The sequence below is a fragment of the Corvus brachyrhynchos genome, unplaced genomic scaffold, assembly GCF_000691975.1.
Source record: "Corvus brachyrhynchos isolate BGI_N302 unplaced genomic scaffold, ASM69197v1 scaffold61, whole genome shotgun sequence".
Taxonomy (NCBI): Eukaryota; Metazoa; Chordata; class Aves; order Passeriformes; family Corvidae; genus Corvus; species Corvus brachyrhynchos.
The window spans coordinates 7,405,053-7,426,514 of NW_008236478.1; the positions used below are offsets into that span (position 1 = coordinate 7,405,053).

Sequence of the window (21,462 nt, forward strand, 5' to 3'; positions counted from 1 at the left end):
GAAAGAGGGTAAATCTGCTATGGGAATAGGAGTAGGGGAAGGAGGGAGTGAAGGGCATCTGTAACAGGAATTACCTCCTTCCTGGTAGAAGAAAAGGAGAGATGGTGGCTGCCTGCAGTTTTCTCACAGAGGATTGGTCTGGGGGAGGGCAGCAAATAACTGAGCAGGAGTACTGCTGCTCCTTGGCAGACAGAGTGGCTATGGGAGGTGATAAGGGAAAGTGTCTTCAAAAGCAGCTGAGCAGAGAAAGAGCTAAGAGGTTCTTTCACTGCAGTCATTTCAGTTTAAAAAGTAGGGGAGGGTATCTGTGATGTCACTTTTCATCCTTTTGCTGTAATAATTCTTTGGAGAGAAAATTGCCTAAGAACCAACCTGCTTTATACCACTTTTCACACAGAGCCAGTCACATGGCTCTGTGTCCACTCAGCCTGCTTGTCTGCTTGGGTTTCAGGCTGTAAACATAGTTGTCCAAAGCTGTGTTCTCTTCTTGTTGGTTTAAGAGGCATAGCCAGTGCACTCAGTTCAGGTCACTTACATGAAAATACTGGTGGCTGCTTGTTTAGTTAGAGCCTTCTCCCTTTATTGCTAAAGAAGTACTAGTGACCCTGTTGTATTGTGAAGTTATGGATATTTCAAGACTCACCACAGTGGGTGTTTGGGTCGGGCCAAGAACAGATACCTTTAGGGAGGAAAAAAAAGGCTCTAGAGGGTATTGCAAAAATGGTGCTTTTTTCCAGTTAATGCTGAAATAGATCTCATGCCCAAACCATCCATTGCTGTTAAATCCTGGAGCATAATTTGGGATAAGGTGGCTGAGCCCAAGCAAGGATCACGTTGGTGTCTGCCTGTGCAGCTGGGAGACTGAACTGCTCCTCTGTTGGGGAAAAAAAAAAAGGGATAATTTCCTGGCTAGTGTGCAAGGGCAGCCTGCAGGTGGGGTATGAGAGGCGAGCAGTTGATTGCAGCAGGGAAAAAGTGACACATCTGGTTTGGCTTCAGATTGCTCAGGAACAGTGGCATCAGTGCTCCCTTGGAGCTCGAGGGCAGAGGGGTGTTCAGTCAGTTGGACTTTCCTCTAAAGGTTTATTTTGTGTGTGTAATTGTTGCTGAAGGGCACTAGGCATATGAAGCCAGATCTAAAAGTTGTTAGTTCTGAAAACTTCAGGGCATAGCTGTCCTCATTTTCAGTACAGGGGCTGCCTTACAAACAAACTACAGAGACACGGCAAAGGGATTTAAAGGTTCCACAGTGTTCGTGTTCCTTAGAGACACTTGATAGAGGCTGCTGCAGAGTGTGCTGGCGTGGAGAAAGATTGGTTGCTCTTTTAGCATCAATGTAGTGTATATCCCAGTTAGGAACACTGCAACTTTTTCTGGAATGTGTGGTTTCCTAACACTTGATAAATTTGTCAGTGCAGGGCACACAGTGGCTGTAAACCTCTGACGGATTAGTTCTTCTGACCGGGCTCTGAGCCCAGCGCTCAGTTTCTTCTTCATGTGAAGCATGTTCCTCTCCTTCCTAGTTCTTAGGGAAGGAGCAGCACAGGTTGTTTTGAGTGGGCTGTGATGCAGTGCAGTTCAGTTATAAATACTGATTTCAAGCAGAGGTAATCTCTTGTCTTCTTTCTAACTGAAACAGGAAAATTAAACATAGATTCATCACAATGGCTGAAACAAATGTAGGGAGAGAACAGAGCTAGTTCTCCTTCAAGTGTTGTCACCAATACAGAGCAGTACAAGTGCTTCAGGGTGGTCTGTGAGAAGTATTGCAGTGGGCAGTTGTAGGGTGCTTGTCCTCGTCATTTGGTGAGTGCTTGTGCTCTGGACAAATACGCTCGTTCTTTTCAAAATAGTTCTCCTCATCACGGGCAGCTTTCATGTTCACTGTTTTTGGATGTTCAGTGGTGGCTTCTTGTCACGCTGTGCCATGACCTGCTGGCAAAGGCCATTCAGCAGGGCTCTTGCGGTAGAGTAAGAGGCAAAGAGATGAACATGAGGCTTCTCACAACTTGTCAGAAGAAATCCAGAGCTCTGCTACTTTGCTTCCACAAACCCAAGCTGCTGGTAGTTGAACAGCAGCACCTGTTCATGAGCTGTGGCCCTGTGGACTGGCATGGCTGGGAAGGAGGTAAAGCCTTGTAACTAAATGCTTGAAACTCTGAGATGGAGAGATGGCTGATGAGCTGCTGTGACAGAGATGCAGGGCAGCTGTCTGCAGTCCAAGGCACTGACTGCAGGAGACTTTTTTGCTGTGGAGGTTTGGTTACCTTGGCAACCTGTTTTTAGCTGGATCTTTGCTCCAGTGGAGAGCCCATCTGTACCTGCTACTTTGTTTTGAAACGTTTGTTTTGCAGAAAAGTAACTGACAGGGTATTTCCAGAGCTGTGTTATTGTGGAATCCAAGCTCTGGTTTTGGTCCCAGGAGTTTCTGATGATGGGGTGATGATGGTGTGGAGAGTTATGTGGCTGGATTGAAAAGGTGTGAATGAATGTGCTTTATGAGGTGAGCTGCAGACATGGAAGCGAGAAATGCTATTACTGATGGTTAAATCCTGGAATAGCTCTGAAAGATACAGCACTTGCACGTCTGGAGTTTGCAGAGAGCTTTGTTCGTTCCTGGTTTGCAGTTCAGCATCAGCCACCCACTGGAAGATTAAACTGAAGTAGCTTCTGCCTGTGATGAGTAAATACCCGGCTTGGGGCTGTAGGCTTCCCTTTGGGTGTGCGTATATAAACTTTTGATACTCATGGTGAACTTCTAGTATTGTAAAGTAGAGGTTGCAGGACTGCATTTAGAATCTGGCAGTTTCCTTTAATTCAAGATCTGACCAGTGTGTTCACATCATTTTGCTGTAGGTGTTTTGACTTTACCTCTGTAATCTTGAAGGGGATGAGTATCTAAATTCTGCCCATACCTCATTCCTGTTCCCTGTGCTTTATCTCTTCCTCTTTCATAGCCTGTACTTTGGGCTGAGGTGAATGGTTTTTTCTGCATTAGCTGTGGAGCTCTCCCAAACCACAGCTTATTTTCTCACAGGTTACTGGGTAGTGTGTGATGCTTGTGTAATGGTGGGGGGAAAAAAGGGATTAACAAGTTCTACTTGTGCCTGTAAAAAAATTGGAGTCATGCCTGGTATTGTTCTGTTGGATGAAGTTACCAATTAGTAGATAATTAAGAACCTTTAAAAAAAGGTGTGTACAGTGTTCCAGCATTGACTTTTCATGACATCTTAATTCAGACGTTTTAAGTCTTGAAATCTGTTGACTTCAGAGCAGAGAGTACATTAAGAACCTCTTCCAGTCAGCCTTCAGCTTTTACTCTTGAACAGCTATAATGCAGAAAAGCTAGTTTTCTGAAAATCTCAACAACTAGAAAAAAAAAGATAAGGAACTTTACATTTTATTAAAGTGCATGGAATACAGTTGTTTATTGTAAAGTCTCTTTGATTAAAGCATTTTTAGCCAACCTTTTTGTTAATTACCACTGTTACTAACTGCTACTGGGTGGTTACAGCAGGAGCTTTTGTTGTTTTATTATTTAAGACAAGTTTGAACCAGATCTGTAATCTTTATGGCACAGCCCCAGATAACTGGCACAATAAAGTACTACATCCTTCTTTTTAGCAGTGCAGTAGCATTGACACAGAGCTACAGAAAAGCTGTGCTGTGGGGGTTTTCTTACCTTTTTTATTTTTTATAACTGCATGTATCAACAAGAGTGACAGTTTGGGGCTGACTATGCATATATCATGTTGGTGATATATGAAGCAGAAACAAGACAGTTGGATTCTCCAACCCCAAAGCTCACTCCAGGATCTAGCAGATAGAAAAATCTCCATGAGCTGACTGAGCTAACAAGAGATGTACCTTGAGCCTGAGTAGATTTGATTGGGAAGTCAGTGAAGGAGAATAAATGTGGGAAGGTAAAATAGCTGTCACTTACCTGTTCAGCCGAGTATTTTAGCAACAAAAAGCACCGCTAAACCCTACATATAAATTGATATATTTCTGAGGTGAATAGCTGGCATTTAGTTTAGCTTGCACTAGGTTATGTAAATGCATCTGTATTTAAGTGACTTGATGATGATGGCTTTGCTTTTTATACTATTTTAAAAATACTTACTATTTTCTCCTAGCTTTGATCAACTTGTTGAAGTTCCTCATGTCTAATGAGACTGTGTTGCTGGCCAAGCACAACATCTTCACCCTTGCTCTTATGGTGAGCATCTTTACCCTTGCACAAATCCTCTTATCTTTTAACAACTTAATTGTGAATTAATCTTAGGAAAGAATTGTAATCCTGAAAGGATTCCAGAAAGGATTGCTGGCTTGTTAAGGAGATATGAGAACAAGGCCATGAAGCAGAGGAGTATCATTGTGGTTGGTTTCTCTAGGTGTTTGGAAAGGACAGTGCTTGGACTAACTATAGGGTTGGCTCACTGAAATAAGTCTATGTGAGGAAAGACCTAGTTTAATTTTCCAGATTTGATAATATTTTTTTCTTGTTCTGTGGCCCTTTGTATGCAGAATAGAAATGTGTTTTTCTGGTCCCAGATAAAACAGTATTTAAGCTTCTTGTCTGTTTCTTTGGTACTATAAAGAAAATGATAAATAAAGCAATGAGGTAATGTCATGCTATCTGCTGCAACTGCAAGCTGTTTATTTGAAGGTTTTGGACATAGTTTGTACTGTTTCTGATGCAGAATAGATTTGGGATAAATATTCCTGTTGCAACTTCTTTTCACTTGTATAGGTTGTGAACCTGTTTAACATGTTCATCACTTACGGAGACACATTTCTGCCCACTCCCAGCAGCTATGATGAGCTCTATTATGAAATCATTCGGATGCACCAGAATTTTGACAACCTTTATTCTATGGGTAAGTACCTCCTGACTCGTCAGGATCGCTGCTGCCTGGAAGTGAGTGTGGTGGAAGAGGGATGTTTGTGTCAGGTGTTTCCTGTCTATCTGCTACTGATGTGTGTCATGCTGGGTGAACATGTTTTGTGTACTAGGGCATGTTGGTAAATTAAGAATTGAGAGAGGGATAAACTTGCTAAAAGGATAATTTTTTTTTTAAATGTCAAAAGAATACGAATAGACTCCTTGCCCCTCTCTCTGTCACTTAATGTTGGAAATATAAATTTGTTTTTACAATGGAGTATGTGGTATTTCATGCATTTCTGTGTAGTTTTCCTCTATTACATTCAACAATTTCAAGTCAAAAGGCAGGTACGTGCTGCAGAACCACCCAGCATAGAGAACTACTGAATGCAAAGAAGAATTTGGAGAAGAATTTGAGAAACTTATAGCAAGAAGCTTGGTGTGCTAGACAAATCACATCTACTTCACTCTTTGCCAAAGCAACCAAGAAAACAGCCCTCACAAACCTGCTTGCAGTGACAAGTGAATCACTGGACTGAAGAATGTGCCCACTGGCAAAACAGGGAGAAGCTGCCATCCTTCAGCGAGAGAGGGAAGGGAGCCAAGTGACACCCAGCAGGAAAGAGGAGCAAAGAAGAGCAAGGAATGCATGGAGACAGAATCAGGCAGTGTTATACGCAGGAACCTGCAGCCCAGGGTAGCTGCAGCAGCACTGGTGTGCTGCATAACTTGAAGCTGTGAAAAAAAGAATATAGTTATGTTCTTTGTTTGCTTTATTATGAAAGGACCTTTCATTCATTTACTTTCTGTTCCCTTCTCAGCATGATCTCCCAATGAACAGGCGTTAATATAAGCATATAAGGAGAGTTAAAGGGCAGACAGTTGGCCACAGCCCTCTTCTGACATGAAGAGAGACATCCTCACCTAAATAAAAGTAGCCGACTACCCTCTGTAACTGCAGGCAGAAACAAGCTGCCCTTTTGTATGAATTCCCTACAGTTTTCAGCCATTACATAAGGGTTCACTTGGCCATTTTTGTGCCCTCTGAGTGCATAAGATTTTTTGCTAACCCGTTTTCTACTCTCAAGAGTTGCAGCTAGTAAAATGAGGTGCTTTTACTAGCTAATAATTTTTTCAAACCCATCCCTTGTGGAAGCTGAAGATACGTGGAATAGAAGAATAATGCACTCAGATACTTCCTCAGTTGGGTTGCAAAAGGCACACCACACCTGACCTGTTAAAACAATTCATTTCTCACATGAATGTTTGCCATCCTACGCAGAGTAAACCCCATTTAATTACTCTTGCAGATGCCTGAATTGAAACTCTCTCTACATATATTACTTCAGATACTCAAGTACAGTACCTACTATTTGACAAAACAATGTTACTCAGAGCTGACAACTTTTTTCTGCAGATGACATGTAATGGTAGAATAGAAGGCGAGAAGGTAGCACTGTCTCAAGCTGATGAAAGCCACCAGGTGTCCTGATAGTTTCCTTTGCTTGTCAGCCCATTTCTGAGACTACAGTGACCCTTCTGTCCCCTAGCCTTGGGGTATTGGTTAGCGCAGATGAGAAAACTGCCGTGTCCTTTAGTTTTTCTGTTAATGTGGTTGAAACTTTGCATGTTGGGAGTGGAGGTGGAATCTAATTGATTTGGTTTTTTTTTCTCTTGTTCTGAAACTGAACTTTATCCAGATTTGCAGGACTGAAAGCTTCTGTCCTGCAATTATAGGCATAAGTATGCGGCCGATGTGCTTAATCATTCACTTGCAACATCCATGTTTCTGGATGATCCTAAATTCAGATGGTGAGCTGTTCCTTCACTTCTAAATTGAGGGTGAACTTTTGTTGTGGAATCTAACCCCCAGAAAACCCTGTATGTACAAATTAATAGAAAATTCCCTTTGTTCAGGCAATATGGAAATTAATCAAAACATCTGCTACAGGATCTGTTACTGTTCTGATGCTTATCAAGAGATGTGCAGGTAACTGCCACCATAAAAACACTACATATTTTGACCTAAATAAATATTTTTGGTACTCTGGCGGAAAAGAATTGGGTTCCCTAGTTGTTCCTGTTGCAGAATGTTTCAGATCTGCTCTTAAGTCTGTCAGAGACCATCTGTGCAAGAGAACACCACCCTTCTTCCTACAGGGAGTGTTTTTTCTTTAGGCTGGTGTGTAATTCCTGTCTGCAACTCTAGATAAATGGGCATGTAAAGAATTTCATCATTGCTGGAGAGGGTTTAAACTGCAGTATGTAGTCCAGTTCAGATGGAACCTTGCATAAGCAGGAGCTGGAGGAGAACAGCTGTGTGTGGAATAAAAGCTATTCTAAGCTTGGGACGCTGCCCTGTTTCTGGGGAAAATGAGCTGTGTGTGATAATGAAAGCAGTTAGGAGGACCCTGGTTCTTCTGTCCCCTCTGCCTCCAAGTTGTTACTCTCTTCTTCTTACCCCTTCCATGTTCCTTATGTTTCTTAGATGGGCTTTGAAGGGAACTTTTGCCCTGGATCACAGATCATCTCAAAGATGACCGTTGCTTTGATGTGGTTCCTGGACTGCCATCTTGCCAAAGCAGAATTTTTTTTTTTTTCCCCCTGTTTTGAATTATGAAATTGCCAGTTCTGTGCCAGCACTGTTAACTCTCTTCTCCTTTCAGTTCTAAGGCTGTCTACCAATGCTGGTCAATGGAAAGAGCCTGCAAGCAAGGTGACCCATGCATTAGTCAATATTAGGTAAGGAGTAGAAGTTAATTACTCTTTTAAAGTTTCTCATTTCCTGTGTGACTACATTTTTATCATGACGCTTTCACATTTGTTTGAATGAATTTTGTTTTCAATTTGTTCTAATTGTTGGGCTAAATTGTTGCTCTAAACAGGGCCCACAGGCATAAAGGAAGGATCACCAGAATTTGATTGTCCTCTAATAATTCTCTCTGCTCTTCTGTAGACTGAGTGCTTTGAAAGCATAGCACAAACTGTAATGAATTAATCCTCACATCGTTCTTGGGAGAAGTTACACAGTAGAGGATAATGCTGTGCTGGCAGAGCAATTGTGAACCTAATGGATTTCTGTTGCGTGATTCTATTGTAATTCCACAAAGCTATGAAGGGGACTGTAAGCCTGCTGTAATAAGCAGATTTGAGGCCTCTTAACATTGCAAGAGTTTTGTGTGTGTTTAAAACTGATTATTTAAGGACATTTCAGTGTTCTCTTAAACTTCTTCTTCCTGTTCAAGGGCAGAAGGGGAAAAGTTATGCTTTACTTGTAAGACTAAAGAGTGTAAATCTAGGTATGTATTCTTTCACAGTGGCAATAACTTATTTTTCTGGCACCTGAAGCAGCTACTACTGACCAAGCTGGGTACTGGGCAAGAGGATCATGGATATGATTGATTGGAAAACAGAGGAATGTTGAGAGGGAAAATTTACTTCTTAGCTCTGGCTTGTAAGCAAACCATAAAAGATATAAGTATTTATACTGAAAAAAAATCTGTCTACCACTTCCCTAGTCACCCCAGACACTTGGTGTCTGTGCAACACCAAGTAGCTCACTACTGTTGTATTTCTAGGCTAGTACTTGTTTTCCTCACTACAAAAGGCATTGTGTAGGACAAACTCTCTGAGGGCATCTTTCAAGTCAATATGCATCTTACGTGTCTGTAAACCACCTTAAAGATTCCCTTAATAAGTCTGTAAGCTTGATAACATCATGTGTGATTCTAGACTTACTTTGCTACTATCCTTATTTTTGGTTTTTTTTAAACAGATGTAAGTGAACACTTGTGGGTAGATAGTGCACTAGGAGTAAAGCAGCAGAACAGGTGGCTGTTGACTAATGTCAGTGAATGTGACACAAAGTGTCTGCTTTGGGAATGCTGTGTGTAACCAGGGAGGGAAGTCTAAGCTGGGAAGAGAGAAAAACCAATTGATCACAGAGGGTTTGTGCTCACTGCTGGTTTGTGGAACTGAGACTTTGCATGGGCTTATTTCCTGTTGGCTTCGCAACTGCTTCTGTGAAGATCAGCGTGCAATTGAGACAAGATGCAACCAAAAAACTGGCACTGTGATACCCCTTTGTATTGGTTCTGCACGGCCTGGTTTTCGGTAGCAGGGGGGGCACAGAGGTGGTTCCTGTGAGGAGCTCCTGGAAGCTTCCACCATGTCCAGCAGAGCCAGTCTCTGATGGCTCTGAAAGATGGACATGCTGCCGGCCAAAACTGAGCCAAGGAGAGAGGTTGGAAATGCCTCTGTGATGACATATTTAAGAAGAAAATCGAAACAAAGTCACACAGTTTTGCTTCTAGTCAGAGAAGACGAGGAGGTGAGAACATGTGTGTCCCTTCAAGGACAGCCTGTATCAGACATGTTCAGAACGTGGTGATGTCTGGAATCAGTGAAGCCTCTAGTCTGTTTCTCTTCTGAACTTCTGGTAGCTTTCCCCTGCTCCACCCAACTGCTCATCTGTGTTGAAATTTCATGAATGACTGCTTTTCATTCGGTGAAATTAGTAAAGTCTAAATTATGGATGATTCAAGGCCTTGAGAGGGATTAGAATTCTGAGAAGTTAGTCTGTTTGATTTATCCCGTTTCCTCACTCCCAAAAGAAAAGGAAGGAGGGAGAATTTTGTCTTTTGGTTTGTTTTCTTCTGATGGTAAAAATACTACATTTGAAGGGTTCTTTAGTTGACTAGATTTCAGAGCAGCCAGAGAAATCCAAGGGTGTAGTGTGCTTGTGTGAAGGTGTCTGACAGTGTGATGGTTCAAAGTGGTGACTGGGACTAGAACTAGACTGAGCTCCCCATTATCTGGGTATCTGTTTGTTTGTGCCCCTTCTGTTTTCCCTTAGAGTGATCTTAGTGTACTGTGTCTTATTTGGCTGCTTTTGCCACAAAGGAAATGAATTTAGAGGAATCCACACTGGATTTTTTCCTCACCTTGCTTCATCATTCTGGAAAGTTTTTGAGTAGTGGTTACCTGCTTTTTGCTGTAACTGTGCAGTGCTAAGTCATGCTTTGGTTTATATCTTGGTCTCATTACACAAGCTATTTAAAAATAAATAAACATTGCAATTTCCTTATCCTAGGGCTTTTAGTGGGTTTTCTAAATGTAAAAGCATCTGCCTGTGCATGCATACAGTGGGCTTCAACAAGTGTCTTAAATCCTAGTGTACAGTTTTATGGGTATTTCTGCCGGGAGAGGAGTGGTGAGTTCTTTACAATGTTGAAAGGCTGCAATGCATTTGTGTTACAGGAGTAACTGTTGAGGAGACACCAGAACAGTCCTGCTTGTACCCCACAGTGCTGGACTGATGAGCTCAGCTGATTAATTGTTTAAATAGAGTGTCAGGATGAGTAATGCCTAGAGAATCTTAGACATGTTCTTCTTTAAACTCAGCCACAGAGAGAGATCCTGCTTTGTGTATCCTATTATGGTATGAACAGTACCTTTTAGTTGGACTAAAAGTTCTCCACTAGACAGTCTGAGTTTTGTTGTTGCTGATTATTTGATTTTTCTTGTCCTTATTCCAGTGAAAAAAGGAGTCATGAATATTCTTTTTGAGTATTGAGAGATAGGAAGCCTATTCCTGCCTTCTCTCCTTTCTACAGATAATTCATAATTTCTGTCCAACCCAAAGAAAATGAAAAATTGAAGAAGAAAGAATAATAATATCCTTATCTGTCTGAAAATCTTACATACCAAACCGGAATGAGCGATTCTGATTGCTGTCCTATCTCATAATAGTCATTATGATTTCTGTCTGTGGATTTGTCTCTGTGGTTTTCATAAATAATTGAGATGTGGTAGACTGCAAGATATAGCTGCAGCACTGATGGGGTTGAAATAGGAAGGTGCAGCAGTTGGTGGTTTGAGAACTTACCTTCTCACCTCTGAGGAAATAAACACATTTTGAGACAAGTTTTTTTTTTTTTTTAACTAATGAGCCTCTTCAAGATAACATTGTGCAGGTTTGCATTTAATAAGAATTTTATTAACGCAGGGTTCAAAGGGGCATTTTCTGATTGCCTATTCAGTGAGAAAGGTGGCAGCTGAATCCCTGTATTCTTTTAATAGACTTTCTTCTGATCAGGATTTTTCCAAGGTGAATAAATAGATTAACTCGATGATTAATAGACTGAATTTCTCCCTTGTCTGAAATTCAGCCCCATCATAATTTTTAAAGTAATTCTATTTTTCTCACTGAAACACTTTTAATATGCAGAGAGTAAGTTAGCAGCATGGAACTAGGTGATAGGATTACTTTTTGAAGGTGTTTTCTGTGCTGTTGTAGCATATGCTGCAATCCTCGCTTGGGTGCTTTTGTTCACTCTTCCATCTCGCAGTTACTTTTGTTCCACTTGAGCCACCCTGTGTGATCCTCTTTCCTTGAATGGAAGGTGCTGCTTCTCCCAGGGCTGCTTTTGGGGCTGTAAAGGAGAGATGGGATTTGGGAGGAGCACTCAGAGCATTGCATGGATGCGTGTAAAATAGTTGTGCTTGGTGCCAGTCTATGCAGGAGCACTCTGAAGGAACATTTGCAATTTTACTTAGGCCAAATTGGGCTGTGCTTGTTTGCTGTAGGACACTTGGCCCTGACACTAGAGCTCCTGATAAATTACCAGCACTCACAGCACTGCACTTATTGAAAACCTTGACAGACGACAAGGCTTAATTCAGATATTTCTTAGAAAGTGGGTGGCTGCAAGCAGTCCACATCATACCTTCAGCATGGTTCCACCACAATGAAAGGAATTTAGCATCTGTTTAAGGGGAGAGAAGACCAAAATGCTGGTGACCTAGTTATGTTGCAATGGCTTTTTTGCAGGATGTGTGAAAGTGGACCTGCTGACAGAGAAATGCATCTGTTTTTGTGGCGTAGGTGGTGACCTATGGATTACAGTCAGCTGAGACTATGTACAAAATATGTTTACATCTGTACACACACACTTCCTTCGTTCTCTCTCTGTACAGACATAGTGGACATACAAACACATTTCTTGCCAATATGAGTGAGATTGAAAATGGGAGAGCAAGCTTAAAGCTTCTTTATGAAAAGAAATGATCAAGAAAATCGATGGGCATATATATTAAAAGATGGATGTCTGTGTGCACATTGTAGGTATATGCACTTACATAATGTGAATATCCATATAGGGATGTCTGTGCATATATAAATACATACATAATACATATACAGACATACCCACATATATACACTTAAATTATATATATTTATTTACATGTAGAACACACACAAATATGTTTCCTTTGACAATGGGTTTATTAAAGCCATAATCTCCCAGCTGAAAATACCAAGCACCTGCTTGTTTGCAGCTTCTCCCAGATGAACCACAAGGGTTGGCTAAGGACGCTCAGGTGTTGCTCCTTCCAGCAGTACTGTTGCACTGGATGAGTCCCCTGGGACTGTGGGACCATGTGGAACTGCTCAGGGCCAGCCAGTGCAGAGCAGCAGAGGGTGCTCAGGTATGCAGATTACAACCCACAATGATCTGGAGTTCATTCCCTGCAATTCTTAAAACCACCTGTGAGGACTACACTGATGGAATAACAACTCCATTGAATTGTTCACTGAGGTGTGTTTAATGGTAATGACCTCTGACATGCTGTCACTGCTAATCAGCCTGACTGAGCTCAGATCACAGGATAGTACAAGACAGTCAACAATTATTTTTTTTAATAAGAAAAAAACCAACAAAGCTCAAAGAGAAACCCAGAGTTGTATATTATTGGTACTTTTAAATCATAACACAAGCTTAGTAAGATTATGGATCAGTTCTTACTAAAATGATGTAAGGAAGCTTCTGAGGTTTATGCATCCAAGCTATTTGAAGAATTAGTTCATTGCAGTTTTCAGGTGGTAGCCTGAAAAAATTCTGACGCTGAAAAATGAATAGCAGATTTTAGATGAGGATTCTGGCTTTGTTCTGGTTCTTTTTTAGTGGTCTGTGGTTGCTCCTCACTGAAGTAGCAAAACTAGCAGACCCTTCTTGTCATTTCATGTGTTTCTTGTTGCATGGTTTTCTGATTGCACAGGGACTCTGGCACAGCAGAACAGTTCCTGGAATGCCACAGTGGTTATAAGAGAGTTATAGTGGTTAGTCAGAGTTCACCTGCTACCACTGCTTGTTTTTCACTCAACCTTGCCGTATCGTGATAGGGAAGGTTCCTTTGCTAGGTGGAACAGATCTTGATGTGAACAGATCCTGGCATTAGCTGGCACCTGAACAGAGGAAGCAAGTGGTGGAAAGGGAAAGACCTTATGACCAGCAACATATTAACAGAAGAATCAAAAGGGAAGGAAAGAAGCATTCCTATCTTGGGTTGCAATGTTTCATCTTTTCTCAGCAGTCTTTATACATGTTTCAATTATTTTTATTAATGTTTAAGGCTTTCATCTAGTCTTGTAACTTCAGCGCTTCATTTCTTGTACATTATCTGATTTCTTCTCGAGGCAGCGGTGTTAGTTTTCAGTTTTTGCTTTTATTTACTAGCTGATTCATCTTGGTGTATTTGTTTTACAGAGCCATAGCCAATTTTGTTCTGCTATAATTTTCTTTCATTCTTTCTCATTCATGCAATGTCTTAATTAAATGTTGTCTCTGCCACTGGCCCAAATCCAGAGAGCAAATCTGTTGGTTGAGTGGCATTGTATGGACCAGTTCCACAAACACAGCAGCATGGTTCAGCAAGTCAGGTACAATCCCAGGTCACCTTCCTTCTTTCTGCTATTTACTTCCATTTCGGTCACGGCTGCCTGGGAAGGGACTCTGACAATGTCAAGCCTGTTTTCTCTTTAATCAACTTTTATTTTCAGTAGGTTTTTGGAAGGATTGATTTCTTTTTTTTTATTTTTTTCATGATGACTTACAGTTTCTGGAGCTGATGCTGATTTTAGGCGAAGATGTTTGTATGGCAGAGAATGCCTCTGTCTGAGATACCATAGCCATGGCTTGCTTTCTTCAGTGCACTTGGATGTCATTCTGCAGAGATCACTTTTGCTCTAAAATTTCATCCTCAAAGTAAACAAGGCTTTTTGGATTGGGGTGGGGAGGATCTTGAGGTGATGTATTCCTAGGATGGCAGCCTCACTTAACTGGCTTTCTTAGCTTTTTTCCAAAGTCTGCAATTGTATCGGCTGCTTTCATCCTCTTTCCTCATGTCTCAAAGGCAGCAGGCTGGCCTTCAAGAGGGGACTGGGAGCAGGATCCACTTCTGTACTTCAGCTGCTCTGTAAGGTTTGCTGTGGAGGTGAGGCCTCTGTACAAGGGAGGATTGTTTGCTGGGTGGAAAGGACACTCCTCTGCAGAACAGCTACTGCTTGGCGGCCTCTTCCAGAGTTCAGCCGGTCTCTTAATTCACGTGATTCTCATAAGGTGAACATCTCAAAGCAGTTTGCCCACTTGTGAGCTTTTGTCCTCGTGGACATTTTATTGGAAGCATTTCTTCCTTGAAATCTTAAAGTTTTGGAAAGGTAGGCAAGATCTGTAGGCTACTTAGCAGTTTGCTGAGAAGTGTTGCCTCCATTACCGACGTATTAGAACCCAGATTTCATTTGCTCTTTGTCAAATGCAACTGCTCTGTGAATAGGGAATTCCTGTCTTCAGATCTCTGCTGGACTCATGGGTGCAGATTGTAGGCTTACAAGGTGGAATTATAAAAATTGCTAGCAGATTAACTTTTTTTGAAAGCTGTGTGTGTAGCCTTGGGAATGTAATGTTGGCAAATAATTTCAGCTTTCTTGCTGATGAATTTGGGGTGCGAAGCTTTGGGAAAACAGTAGAGAGAAGTCAGAGACTCCTCAATGCAATTGTGGTCTCCTATTTGATTTATGTAATTGACTGCACTGCCTGGTCTGAGGAAGTGTGGCACCAGGCAAGAAATTGTTTTTTGTTTTGCTTGCCAAATACCTTTCTCTGTAGAAACATAAAAGTAGTGGAGAATATGTGTTAGCATGGGGAGTACTTCTGGTTTATTTCAGAAGTAGATATAATATTTATTGGTCAGAAGTTGTTTTTCTGTCTCATTTGCAGATATTTTGGTCTTGAATCCCAGTGCTGGACACAGGCAAGTTATGTCTGAGCTCAGTAATGCATTAAAGCATGTACTACACACCTAGGATGCAGACTTGTAAACATCTTGGTGTTTTTTTTGTTGAAGCTCAAAGTCCAGAAAGCTCTGCTGTTTCTCACTCTGAATTGTTGTGTTGTTTCCTCCTGTTTATGGGAACAATCTTAATTATTTCTCTGGCACTGTGGCTGGCATGAGTTCAGTTCCTAATTGATAGATTTCAACCTTACAGTCAATGTCTTTGTTGGTAGCTCTGTTGCAGCCAGGAAGCAACCAGATTCTCTTGGCCCCAAGAACTGGCTCTACTGGAACATGATTGAAACACAGTTTGAAACAGCTGCTTATAGCTTGTCGAAACTTCGTCCATGCTGGTTTTATTCTTTGGGTAAATGAAAGGGACTCTGATCTCTGCTGGTCTCAAATCTAGCTTTCAAGATTTGCTTTAGTGGAGAAAGAACATTAAGCAACTTTCTTCATAACCCAAACAATGTAAAAATTATTGTGAGCTTAAATAACATATTTTTCCCTTGGAAAGTGATGTTGTATAATGCTGTTTTGCTCTTTCTGTTTAAAAGAAATCTGTTGCTCACAGCAGCAGCCAGAATTATTATTCCCTCTGAAAGTCTGGGCTGTGGGATGTGTACTTAAAAAAAAACCTTTCAAAAGCCAGTAACGTGTATTTCTTATTATCTTACACTAGTGGGGGGCCTAAAATTTGGGTTTACTCTAGGAATGTAAATGCCCTGTTCTCTTAATTTTTCTTTTAGGAATAAACTGACAAAGTACCCACTCATTAAGTACATCTGCTCATTAAGGTAATGAAGTACCTACCTTATCTTGAACTGAAAGCAAGGATAATACATTGTTAGCATGACTGTGGAACTACAGTCTTTTTTTTCTGGTGCCCTCCAGATTGCACCAGTATCTGGAACTCAGTTCCCAGGGAGCTGTGAGAGGAAGACATCTTGTTTGTAAGACTTTGTTCATTAAAAGAAATACTCATTCTAGCTTTTGAAGTGTTGGGGTTTTTAGGAGCTCTAGCCATGAAGGCAGAGAAGGTTGTATCACCCTACCAGCACAGGGGCTAACTTTGCAACTCCCAGTAAATACAAGTTGGCTAAGGTGAAAGTAAAATGCAGCTTTGAGGGGACGGGAAAAACAGCTTGAGTGAGTGTGATTCCCCCTCCCTCTTCCAAAATGTGAAATTGCTGTGCTCTAATATCTGTGAGTCCAGATTGAAACACTAAGATACATCAGAGTTTCTGGTGGCCTGAAATAAATCGACTGCTTGGGAATTCCAGAATGCTTTTCTTACTACTCTGTGTAGTCTTGATTTTTTTTTTTTTTTCCTAACCTTTGCAGCTACAAGAAAATTCAGAAAATGATGGGATAAGGCTTGAGCAGTAGCAATTTCTCCCTTGGCTCTGAGGTCAGACCTCTCTTGCCCATTTCAAGGGATGCTGACTGAAGTTCAGCAGTCAGAAATGCCAGTGTGCTTGGCTGCTTCTCAGCAATCAAAGCCAAGCAGGTTAAGGTAACAGCGATCTCATGAAGAATTCATCTGTGTTGGGTACCAGATTCTGATATCTCATCCTGGTAAGGGTTTACTTAAGGGATGTTCCTCTGGCAAAACTGCCCCAAGTGTGCTTCCTCACCCTGTGCTGTGCTCACTCGGAGCAGGTGTAAATTGACAGGGTTCCTGCCTTCTCCTGCTCTCTTCAGGGAGCAGCCTGCATCGTGCAGCTGCAGGTAAAGGAGGAGACTGGGGACCTGACCCAGGGTAAAACTCTCTAGGCAGGACAAAAAAGAACAGAACAATGTGTTTTAACGTGTTCTGTTCTCAAGGCTTCGTTGCATACACATATGTGACTGATTGTGTCAGCCTGTAGAGGGTGGGGGAACAAACAGCTCAGTGTTTGGGACAAGAAGACAGTCTCTCTTAGCAGCAATGACCTGTTAAACTAGTTGTAAGCTGGAATGCTACCAAGTGTTTTTACAGTATGTCCAGAGTCATCAGAGGTCACTGGTGTGACTCTTTGCAGGGGTCTAAACTCATGTTCTCTTGCCTGTGCTGGTACAGTGCAGGGTGGTTTTTGCAAACTGTTCTTGCTGTTAACATCAGCATGATCGTTGCCTAAAGCTTTGCTTTAAGTACTGGGCTTGAGACAACAGTACTATGAGCCCAAAAAATGAGAACTTTGGTATTACTTGGCTGGGAGTCTGAAGTAGGAGATCACTGCCACATTGAAGGCACCTCACTGCCATGGAGTCCTGTTTGATAGGATATAAAAGCATGGTCTCAAATGTGTCTTATTTTCAGGGTGACCAGAAATGGAATGACCTTAAAAGTTCCCTGGCAATCCTTTTGCCTGACTTTGCTAGAAAACTTTGAAAGCCTAAAGCTTTTTCACGTTGCTGCTTTAGTGATTAATTAGGTCATCACTTTGTGTGTTAATTACAGTGACATTTTTCTTCTCGTTAGCTGGATTATGGAAAGTTTTCGAGTCTGTGTGGGATGGGAAGTAATGCAACCTTTGTGGCCAAGGGAAGGATGATTTCAAACTTTAGAACATTGAATTTCAATGATGGCTTTGGGTACTGTAAAAAAAAATGCTGCAATCCACTATACAAAATGTGGCTCGTAAGTGCTTTGAGGGCAGGATAAATGCCTTTTATTCTAAACAAACGTGTTATGTTGCACACATTTTGGGTGAGGAATTTTAAACTGGAGCCTTCTTCTGGAAGGTTGTGTATTGTATTAATTAATGTAAAGCTCTTGCTGCTGACAGAGGGGTGTGAATATGATATACTTCATATAATGTCCTTCATGGTGTGTCTGAAAAGACTTTACAGAGAGGTTGTTAAGCAAGGCAGTGTACATGAACAGTGGCAAATTGCTTTTACTTACAGTTTTTTCTAATTATTTAATGTCCTCCTCATAATTTTGCAACACTGTTGGCTTTGAAGTCTGAGCTTGACATTAAATTTTTATGAATATTTGAGATGAGCTTGTCTGAGGCAGACGTTCCCTTGTAAACTTAGAAAGCAATAGGTGTACCATACATTGTTCTTAATTCCTTAGTTTGAAAGCTGTGGTTGCTTTGAGGTTAAGCCCACGTGTGATATGTTGAGCCTTGCTGAAGGAGCAGAGTGTGCCATTCTCACTGGGTTGCACCTATTTTTCTTCCTTGTTTGGTGACTTTTACTCTTAGCATGAGCTAATGTCAGAAATAAAGAGTCACAGAACGAAATTGTTCAGGATCTGAGATTTGACTGGGAAATAAAATAAGTCAGATTGCTGTAAGGGAGGCTCTCCTCAATATGTGTGATCCAATAGTGGACCAGATAGCTCAGTGCAATCTCCATCCTTGGGAGTTTTTCATATCTTGCCTGAGTATAGCTGTGAGTTACCTGGCCCAGTGCTGAGTACAGAGTTGGACCATGGAACCTCCCAAGGTCCTTTTTAACCTGACCCATTTGATTTTAGAGAGCAGTCTCTACACTGCATGGTCAAATGGTAAAAGAAGCAAGAAAGCTTGTTTTCATGGAGTGTGTTGTGCTATGTGTTAACTCTGGGCCTGTCTGCTGGATGTGCAGAGTAGAGCACTTACTTAAATCAGTAGGTGCTTGGCATCTATTTTCTTTCCCTGAAAGACCAGTAAAGGGTAAAAACTACAGAGCTGGCTGTATGTGTTGCTGCAGATGCCCAGTATTGTCTGCTGTCTGTGATCTTACCATCAAATTGGATACTGCCGATGAGATCCAAATATGCAGCTCAGTCATTTGTGAGGAGAAACTGTTCTCAGTGTGATTAATGCTGTGGTTGATGACGGGCACAGAAAGCACTGCTTTGAATAATGCCCATAATGGCATATTCCCCTGTGTATGTGTTTAAAGGAAGAGTCTATGGTTATATGAGATTGAGGGCATTTAAGAGGCAGCTAATGACAAGTGAAAATTATAGCTAGGGTAGATTAATTGTTAAATGAATTGTGCCTGCCCTTGCTGTCATTTTAACGTGGTATTGGTCTAAGTATGATGTTATGTAGCAGGAAGGCATCAGAAAACAATACCATGAACTTAAGTTCAGGTCAGAGGAGTTTAAAGGCTTAGCCATTGGGAGTTTTTCTCTAGTTTAGACATCTTTTTGGAGTGTGGGGTTTTCTTCTTCCCCTCTGGATACTCAAGGGACTCAAGGAGCCCTCTGGGACTACAAAAATCTTTGGTTTGATTAATTTTGGTTTAATAAAGTTTTTTTTCCCCATGCTTTTTTTGACTGTGGAGTAAAGCAGTATTTTCTCATGAGTTTAATATGAGCTTTGTATTAACTGTTTCTGGAATGAGATGATACTAACTGAACTTGGTCTGGAGCATAGCTCAGGGATTTTTTTTCTTATTTTTTAAAATTGTACTCTATCTCCAGGACTACATATTTAACTTTGATTTGTCATGGGGCTGCTTTATATTCATGCCTTCAGTCTGAGTGGAGCATAAGGGAAATTAAGCTGGAAGAGGACTGAAAGCAGCCAGGCCTAAGTCTCATCCTGTCATTGCTGTGAAGAAGTCTGTCCTTTGAATTGATTTGGAGTGATAGTGGGGCAGGAAGGCACTGGCAGAAGCTGTATGTCTCTTGCAAGCTTTTGTTTACACATGGCCAATAGCCTCATTTGAGTGAATTTTATGTGCTTTCTAGATGAAATGTTATCACATACGCTTCGGTAAAATTTAGTGGTCCTATCAAGACTTAACTGTACTAAGGGATTCTTAGGGCCCTTTTCTCTGTCTGCTCATGCTTTTTTATTTTTAAAGTATTTGCTGTATTTGGAGGGGAATCAGTTCAGGCCAAGGGCACTTAGAGGATGTGAGATTTGATTGCTTTCAGCCTGCTAATCTTCATGATTCAAACTGATCTTCTGCACTCAGGCAGAAGAAAAATATTGCCATCTACACAGGAAGATAGACTTTCTGTTAAGTATTTTCCTTTCCTAGGAAGAGAGGAGGCCTTCAAATTCATCTTATAGAAAGATAAACTTGTATGGGGACAGGTGCAGACAAGCATCAGGAATCATGATTTCCTTCTGAAGGACACTTGGCTCATGCTTTGCCCAATCCAGCGAAGAGAAAACTAGTGGATACTGCTAATGTAGTGGAAAACAAAGGTGATGTAGAACAGCTCCTGAAGCTGAAGGGTAGTTTGTAATGGGAACAGATGGATAGGGACGGAGTATCATGAATAAATAAAAGTTGTAAGTGGAAGGTTTTCTAAAATTAAAAGCACTGAGAGTCTGGGACACTCCTGTAATCAGTTAGAATGATGCAATCTAAACAGGGAAGGATTATTTTGAAGCTGAGAGTCTGAGAGAATGGGGAGAGCCAGAATCACAGACTTGCACCAGGAGGAGCCCAGGTGAAAGATGCCTGCTGAGGTTCTCAATGAGCAATGAAGGTGGGGATATTTTGTTGGTTTGGATTTATTTTTTTTTTAATTCCCCCTCCCCCATCAGTAGTGTTATCTGCTCCAGGGCATTACAGAGATGGATCAGATCGTGTTGGTCCATGGCTTAAGATGTGATTCATATAGTGTGGTAAATACCATTGTAGGGTTTTCTATGGTATAAGGCTTGTAAAAACTTGTAGTTGCTATATTATATGTAGGTTATTTGCTTCCTGCATCAGTGATTTAGAGCCTGTTAGTGTTAATAGGGTAGCCACTATAGAAAGACTGATGCCACTCCCTCCTGTCAGTCAGGGATCACTTTTCCACTGAAGGAAGACAGTAAATGTCTTCGGTAAAATTCAGGGGCTGGCTAACAAATTGCAGTTTAGAATGCATTACAGATGATGAATGTGATCTCCTTAAAGGGAAATCTGTTCGTTTGACTTAGTGCTCTTACGATTAATTGCTTGCCAGCTTAAATTGCTCCATAAAATGCATGCTACTTTATTCGATCTCTTCATGATGAGATTAGCTAGGCCATGCTGGTTCTCTGTATGTTAATTACATTGGTACTTTCTTTTTCAATTTAATTATTAAATTGTTTAGCACAGCGTGCTTTCTCCTAGCCTCAAGAAAGTTGTCTATATTTTTCTTTTGACCACTATTTTGTAATCATACTGCCCTTTTTCCAGAAATATTCTGGGTTCCTTTATAGAAGTATCACACACTGTGGAGGATACATCCTGAGTTTTTTCTGTGTTTTCTTTGGTGTGTTGCTGAAACACAGAAATGGTGCTAATCTTGCACAGATTCATTATGTGACAGTCTAGGATGAGGAATGTCTGAACTGAAGCTGTGGAGGCAAATTTCCAGAGTTGCTACACAAACGGGAATTTATTCAGATAAAGTAAGCTTTCTGCTTCTGTTGAGAAGTGTAAAGCTCACTGAGTGGCCAGGATGTTTGCTTTTTATCTCACCTGGAAAATCAGTATTATAGCAGTTCAGTATTCTCTGTGTTGTTGATGAAGGACCAGGTATGCTTTCC

The 21,462-nt window shown here is 41.1% G+C and overlaps 1 protein-coding gene across 1 annotated transcript in view; it reads left to right on the forward strand.

Moving 5' to 3' along the window:
* CUNH10orf76 (chromosome unknown C10orf76 homolog) overlaps positions 1–21,462 on the forward strand; it is a 118,886-nt gene that overhangs the window by 40,877 nt on the left and 56,547 nt on the right. The window contains exons 20-22 of the mRNA XM_008643836.2: positions 4,137–4,219; positions 4,754–4,880; positions 7,552–7,627. Of these exons, the coding sequence (XP_008642058.1) occupies positions 4,137–4,219; positions 4,754–4,880; positions 7,552–7,627 (286 nt within the window). The remainder of the gene's footprint in view (positions 1–4,136; positions 4,220–4,753; positions 4,881–7,551; positions 7,628–21,462) is intronic.